The sequence below is a fragment of the Aphanomyces invadans genome (genome assembly GCF_000520115.1).
Source record: "Aphanomyces invadans strain NJM9701 unplaced genomic scaffold supercont1.23, whole genome shotgun sequence".
NCBI classification, from domain to species: domain Eukaryota; phylum Oomycota; class Saprolegniomycetes; order Saprolegniales; family Verrucalvaceae; genus Aphanomyces; species Aphanomyces invadans.
Genome location: NW_008580168.1, coordinates 21,143 through 28,352, shown reverse-complemented (window position 1 = coordinate 28,352; position 7,210 = coordinate 21,143). Strand labels below are relative to the sequence as shown.

Genomic DNA, 7,210 nt, shown 5'->3' with positions numbered 1-7,210 from the left:
AGAGTTAGTACTGTTAAATTTCAAAGTGCACGCAATGACTTGATCGTTGTCTGTGAGTTGGGTCCGAATTTGCTCCAGCGTGAGCCACTTCAAGTAGCACACGCCATTGTAGTACGTGAGGGCATTGCAGTTGGCTCCGCACTCTGCCTGGCAGTCTTGGGCAGTCGGCTTGGCAATGTTCGAGACATCCCCGATAAGTCGGAAGTCCTTGCCCTGGGAGCAGTTGAACGTCCGGGTCGTCGAGTTGGCACCAGTCATTGTGGCAGCACTCACGGAGGCGGCGGCAGCTAGAACCAAGAGCTTCATGGCTGATGTGAAAGTGCGTCGTAGTTGCCACGAACGACTGCAAGACCCATGTCGTCAGTTGTGAGTGGGAACACTGCAAAAGTGCAATTTCCCAATTCAGTACATTGTCGGGTTGTAGGCAATTTACGCAAATTACAAAATGCATGGCGCTCGAAACATTTTCCATAGCGTCTATTTTGCTACTTCGTATGAAGAATATAATATGATGAGTAAAGTAAATATGCCGTCGAACTATTTATATTGTGATGACTTCAAAATATTTAGTGATGAAGAGCAGGCTCGGTGCCAATTTAGTTCGATGCTCTCTTTAAGGCATTTGGGGGTTTCGGGGTTGAGCGACAAACCTGTCGAACTTCCCCTGTGCCTCCAACACTACATGGCGTCATCTGTGTCGTTCCACCTCGAGCTGCGCAATGGCCATTTCGTGGACGCAGACGGTCGCGTGGTGCTCCTTCGAGGCGTGAACCTTGGCGGGTCCACGAAGGTGCCGTCGTCAGCTCCAGGTAGTACGTCCATCTCGTGTGTGAACAGGCCGTTCCCGTTGACCGAATCTGACGAACACCTCAGTCAGCTGCAGCGATGGGGCTTCTACTGCATTCGATTCCTCGTGACGTGGGAAGCCATTGCAACTGAGACACGATAAAATCGTCGAAACGATATGCGACTACATGAAATCGTGTCCCCCCGTTCAAACTGAAGGTGCAGTGGTCAATCCGAATGACTACATTCACTTAGCATGCCAAGTTGTAGAGCAAAGGGTTCGCCAGCGTTCTCGAAACCCCAAACCTTTGCCTTGCCATAGATGATTACTAGCGAAGGCAGCGAAACTCCATCGAGTGGGTGGAGTGAATCCAACTCAACAACACCATGGTCAAATGACAGATTTTGATGGCGACATATGATCAGATCAAGGTGCATCCGAGTGGACGACCAAGAGCAAGAGCTAGACCAACGCAGAACTAACGTCGACGATGGTCGACTCGGACGTCAGAGATGTTAACACGAACAAATCCTTTGTTCGCTACACAACAGAAATGTTATATTCGTTTTCATGGCACATTAGCCCCGACTTGAGCTCGTCTGTTTCCACAATTGTGAAACATGAGAATCCCCCAGGCAATTACAATAAAAGTGGAACAAGCGCAACCATACGTATCGCCGGTTGCAACTCCACGCATTCCCCAACGGCATTGCAATTTTGAGATTGAATCACGGTCGCCAATGCGTTCAACGTTTTCAACATCACTTCTGCGCTTCAGTACGACGACCACGTGGACGACTCATCGCAAAAACTCCGAAGACCCTCATTGTTGAGCGCTTCAAGCGTGAACAAACAAATGTGGCTCATATGCGATACAATTTCCAAGAATCCACTTGAATGTCGCACATCACCGTAGCTACAATACTATGTTGCTTGCTCTATCCCTCAAAGATCGCGCGAGTCAGAACGTTGTCGTGCACTTCGATGTAGAGCCACGTAAAGACATTCGGTATAAATTTGAAAAGGGGTGATAATTCTGCTGTCCAATTGAATGTTGCAAAATATTTGTCTCAGAACAATCAAATGTCCGAATGGAGCCATTCACATCCTGCCAACGCCATCCACTCTGCAGCTCTTATGCGTCGCTGTCGATACATATTGGTGCTATTATGTTAGCGGCATCCGACCTGTCCCTTTAAGTAGTCGAGCGAAACGCCGTTGTAGCTTTGGAGAAGGCCGTCCCGAAGGATTGCTCCGATCTCTTGGCCAAGCACAACGTGGTTGCGATTTCGAATGTGTGCCATGCACGATGAATGTTTTTTTTGGAATATTGCATGCTGGCTAGGCGAAATGAGTCGCATTTTTGAAATTCACAAATTACACGCTCGTGGCAAGGCCGTATGCAACGTTCCAATCCCAAATGTCAACATGTGCAGCCACACGGTTTAAATTTATCTCCAATTTTCTCGTCTTGTCGTCAAGAGAGCGAGTGTAAATTCACCATGGATGAGAAATACACGCCACTGGACTTGAGCCACTTCAAATTGCTACATGTCCGCCCAACTTGTCAAGCTCAACTCGATCCTCTTCGATTCCAACGACACAAAGGTGCTCGGATCGAATTCTGACGTTATTGGGGCCGATTTCGACGTTGTCCCGAACCCTACAATTCTCGACAAACTCAAGCTCCACCGTTCACACATGGCATCATTTTTCGTGCGAATCGACACGGGGGCGGTGTCGCTGACTCAGAATGGATTTGCTACATCCGTTGCTCCCTGTGACCTGCACTTGGATGCGGCCGGAAAGAAGGAAGTCCGAGTCAAGGGCCCTCAATCACCCGAGTTCGTGCCATACACGTTTGACAGCCCCTTGTTGGCAGCTGAATTTGTCGGCGCCATCCATCTTAACCAACACATTCACGCCCTTCGAAACAAAGTATGTGTGTGTGCATGCCCGGCCCACGACATGGTTCTGCTCGAGCACGTCACGAATACTGTTTGGTACGCGGACCAAATGTGGACCCTTGCCTTGTGGAACCACTTATTTCCGTACTCCAACATGCTGGAATTGCTGGAATCCGCCGGTGGACTGCTACGACATGGCCATGCTCACGATGCCAAAGTCATCTTTGAAGACCTGCACGACCAGTTCTTCTCTCATGCTGCGGTGAACAAAATGGGCACCAGTGATGGCCAAAAGTATTATCGCCCATCACAGATTGCGCTGTTCGTAGCCAAATTGAGGGCATTATGTGTACATTGCGCCAACTACACTAACTTTAAGTGACTGCGTACTTGCCCTTGAACCCTACAGTAGTCGTTGCAACATATATACACTTGGACCTCAAGGATCTCGACCTCGGACGAACCCAACTACTAATTGAATGCCATAGGCTTTTCGATGATGATGGCGAAGAAAATGCCTGCCGGGTGCCTCCAGCTCTCCCATGCCTCTGCGTATTGTAAGGCGCTCACGATGCAATCTCGTTCTCGATTATTTTCGCTAGCCTACATCGCTCTGTCAGGTCCTCTAATCCTCGAATTACCATTGTGAGTATATTTTTAGTTGTCCGATATATTTTTTATTAATGCCGAAGGTTTAGTCAAAATGACGACACATGCGTGAAAAGAGCCGTGATTTTGGCTAAAAGCACAGACAGTGGGGTTATGCAGTGGAAATCCTGCCCGTCCACATGAATGATCTGGTCGAAGGACGCATCGCACTCAAATTTGTCGCACAGGGCCCCAAGCATCTTCTGAATCGCCCCGAAGTGCACGTCGTCACAGTGGAGTTCCTGAAGCGCGTAGCTCAGCGTCTCCAGAATCGAGTAGTACGACGCCGACCGGCGCCACAGGTCCAGTTCCCACAGCATCTCAGCGTAGTCGAGCGTTTGCCTCATGTGGTGCTCTAGAGTGCAAGAAGCTGCATCCATTTGAGGCCCTCGCAACGCGTGAATGTATTGGAGGAGGTCGACAGTCCCAACAAAGTGGAGCGCTTCGAGTGGCGAGGGAAAATCAAACTGAAGGGTTGTCTTGTGGGCTGGTTCGTGAAGAAATACCGAGTGTTCATTCCGTTGCACGATGCCCAAATCAGCCGCAACGATTTCAGTGGCGTAAATGTTGTGCTCAATCTTCACAATACCAGCGCTGATGAAGACCGTAAGCTTAGTGGGTTGGGAAAAGTAATTGTTCAGTTTGCTGAAGAGGCACGTGGGTACTTGCACAGCATGGAAGACGCAGAGCACGCGGTCGTCGTCAAGCGGCGAGTTGCGCTGGTTCAGTAGGATTGTCATCGCAAATTGAAATGTGTCATGCAAACTCCGCGTGATATCAACCCAGCATCCCTGGATTCAACTTCATCATTCAGTTATGAGACAATTTGTTGTCGTGCAAAATTCCGTGAGGTTTCGGGGTGTCAAGACATTTCACCCAGATTTCATGCGACGATTCAATTCAACTATTCCATGAAACATGTAAATGTTTCACATATCTCAAGACAGCATACATATGTGTGACCTTTCACTGGTGGTCGCCCTCTTGTCGTTACACCCTAATTCAGTCATTCTTGCCTGTATTCCATCTGTAATAAACAGCTCGACAGCTTATCCCCCACTTAAAGCCTTTGCATGCTGTATTTTCATCATCTTCCGTGGGAGCCTTGACCTCACGTCAATCAAGTCCGCAAGGTAAACCAAGTAGTAGTAGAAGTGGAAGCAGTGCATCTAGGCAATCGAACTCCCCCTTTTTCACTCTACGCTTGCATTGCTTGAATATGGTCGAACATCTCAAGGTTTCAAGTGTGTCGATTCTAGGGCATCCATTGGCCAAAACTGTGACATCCTTCGCATGGATTGGTGCAAATTCATGAAATGGCAAATTGATTGGCTCAAGACAAACTAAATTGTATTTCGAATTGTACTATGTTGCTGTGCATTTTTTGTGCATACTTTGGTCAATCTTGTTTTGCTATTGAAGGATGCAACGGTTTATCCGGACATCCGGATATATATGACGTGGCTTTCCATCAAAAACCCGAACCCATATCTACGTTGACCTCAAGGCCGACAGAACTCCCATGCGCAATGCCGTTTCGGGGTTAAGCAGTTATGGTGTTGGTCGTGTCGACCCATATTTTGAGCCATTGACACCATGATCATGGGCATGTTTTTGCTATTTGAGCACGAGCAGATCATCCAAAAACGCACAGGTCAGGTTTACCCGCGATACCACCCCAAGGCGTCAAAGCGGCTATTGCAGCAAACGTTCACGTAAACCGCTCCACCGTTAGTCCATTTTGGAAGCGACGCCGATGGAATTGCTGCGACACACGCGACAGACAGACAGATTCAACGTAGCGCGGAAAACCGGTGCGACCGACGTCTGGCGAGCCGCGGCGATGTCGAGAAATGCCGCTAGCGGACGAGCATGTTCCATTTTGATTGGTCATAATTGCTAAACTGAGGTTGGATTGGTCAGCTCAACACTCGAGAACGCGCGTCAGAGTAATCAGCAAGGGTATTTGCATCACCCAATTTATCGTTTGCAATTTCACAACCTTTGTTAAGGGGATTTTCCCAGGATCCACGAAAATATATCTGTCGCGCCAAATTCAATCGAAATTCCAACGATCGTTTTGATTGGCTCAAATTTTTTTAATGAATTCAGCCCAACTGCGTAAGTCACAATGCAATGACTCATATGAAAGTCGATTGACTTTAAACTCTCTAATGTTGAGAACGTTGGCTTTGGTAAGACGAACGCAAGGAGTACCCCCTTCTCCAATTCCAGCGAAACATAGAATACACATTTTGGTTGGCCACAGGTGCCAAGGATACGACTTAGACTCCGGATAACATCTAGAATATCCGGTGCGTGCTGCAAATCACCTGGTCGCAGCCTTTGGTTGCTATCCGGATCCGGAAAAATCAGCTTTGGGCCAATCGCAGGGCGGGAAACTCCGTCGATAGCCACGTGATTTGAAACTTCAATAAACTGTCCATGACACGCATGCGAGTTGGCGCAGAGAAATCGTTTTCTGAGGAAGCAGCTCTGGGCCACTTCATCTTTTGCCTGCCGCTCCAGACCTCTACTCGCGATGGCCGTGCTCACACGCGTGTCCGCGCTGCTCGGCCCCAGCCTGGAAAAACGAGCGACGGACCACGGCGTGGCATGCCACTTCTCCACTCTGTACAACCCGACGGTGCTGGACCGGCTGAACATCGGGCCTGGCAAGGCCAAGACAAGCTTGAGTGTGCAAGTCACGACAGGAACGATCACGATCGCTGGCCAGTCGCGACCAAGCGCGCAGTACGCAGCCTGTGACGTGCATATACGCTTGCATGGCAAGAAGGAGGTGTATCTCCTGCTGGGCAAACGTGGGGCTCTAGCAGAGCCGTACACGTTTGAAAGCCGCCTGTTTGCAGTCGAGTTCTTGGGGGCTGTACACCTCGTCCAGCACATGGAAGCATTGAAGTCAGCGTCGCCGTTGCCGATGGTGGTGCACGACGCCATCCTCAAGGACCAGATGATGTGCACGCTTTTCTTTGCTCGCGAAATGTGGACTTTGGCGATGTGGAACCAGTTGTACCCTTACTCTGGGCTCGTCGACAGTCTTGCGCAAGCAGTCGAACTGCTCGAACAGCAACAACTTGAGCAGCTCTCCGATATTCTGCACGCCGTCTACTTTAACTTTCACGCCTTCACAGCCATCAACAGGGTCACCGATGCCAACCACGAATTGTACTATCGAGCGTCGCACATGACACTGCTTGTAGCCAAAGTCAAGGCACTGCAACTGCACGTGGCATTGTACATGAACTAGAACAGAGCCGCTTCCTAATTTATTCTTCAACATTTATCCGCCCAGTTTTGGTTTTCTCATGAGCAGTCATCTGGCAATTAGCGTCCAGGTGATCTTGAGCACGGTGACCAAGCTCGGCAGGTGAATACTGCGAGCATCATGACCACGATGATGACACGTAGCGGAGTGCAGTGGCCAAAAAGGAATGAGCCACAGCATAGGTGGTGGTGGCCAAGTTGCGTGATGCATTTTCAACTCCGGCACCAACGCCACCCGAACCACGCCCGCTTCGCCACCGCCCACACGGTTTCAAGAGTTCGGAGTCCGACAACGACGAAGACATCGAGCCAAGGGACAATGACGACAGCGCTCGTGACGACGATGCTGCCATGGAAGCAAACCTCCAGCCGGCGCCACCGCCTCCTCACCAACCATTTTTCAAGCCGATCACACCTGAACCCATCTCGACCACAGCGGTATCTCCAACTCGCAACCTGCTTCATTTCTGATTGTACGTAGAAGGAAGCCCTGCCCAGTGCAGACGACGCGGGTGACTTGGCAAAAGGTGTGAAACGACGTGATACGAAGCGGGCGACAGTCGTGCGGCGGTCGCAGAACAGC

At 49.8% G+C, this 7,210-nt stretch overlaps 5 protein-coding genes across 5 annotated transcripts; 3 read left to right on the top strand and 2 right to left on the bottom strand.

Moving 5' to 3' along the window:
• Positions 1-4: 4 nt before the first annotated feature.
• H310_09780 (hypothetical protein) lies at positions 5-306 on the bottom strand (the record flags this gene model as incomplete). The annotated part of the gene is made up of 2 exons (XM_008875939.1): positions 5-10; positions 40-306. The coding sequence occupies 2 exons, from the start codon at positions 304-306 to the stop codon at positions 5-7; spliced, it is 273 nt and encodes a 90-aa protein (XP_008874161.1).
• A 376-nt stretch (positions 307-682) lies between these two features.
• H310_09779 (hypothetical protein) lies at positions 683-1,167 on the top strand (the record flags this gene model as incomplete). Its single annotated transcript, XM_008875938.1, has 2 exons — positions 683-1,005; positions 1,057-1,167. The coding sequence occupies one exon, from the start codon at positions 683-685 to the stop codon at positions 947-949; it is 267 nt and encodes an 88-aa protein (XP_008874160.1). The 3' UTR covers positions 950-1,005; positions 1,057-1,167.
• A 1,171-nt stretch (positions 1,168-2,338) lies between these two features.
• H310_09778 (hypothetical protein) lies at positions 2,339-3,094 on the top strand (the record flags this gene model as incomplete). Its single annotated transcript, XM_008875937.1, has 1 exon — positions 2,339-3,094. One exon carries the CDS (start codon positions 2,339-2,341, stop codon positions 3,074-3,076), a length of 738 nt encoding a protein of 245 aa, XP_008874159.1. The 3' UTR covers positions 3,077-3,094.
• A 262-nt stretch (positions 3,095-3,356) lies between these two features.
• H310_09777 (hypothetical protein) lies at positions 3,357-4,082 on the bottom strand (the record flags this gene model as incomplete). Its single annotated transcript, XM_008875936.1, has 1 exon — positions 3,357-4,082. The coding sequence occupies one exon, from the start codon at positions 4,080-4,082 to the stop codon at positions 3,393-3,395; it is 690 nt and encodes a 229-aa protein (XP_008874158.1). The 3' UTR covers positions 3,357-3,392.
• Positions 4,083-5,789: 1,707 nt separating this feature from the next.
• Positions 5,790-6,647, top strand: H310_09776 (hypothetical protein). The gene has a single exon (XM_008875935.1). It carries the CDS (start codon positions 5,885-5,887, stop codon positions 6,608-6,610), a length of 726 nt encoding a protein of 241 aa, XP_008874157.1. The 5' UTR covers positions 5,790-5,884; the 3' UTR covers positions 6,611-6,647.
• Positions 6,648-7,210: the final 563 nt, after the last annotated feature.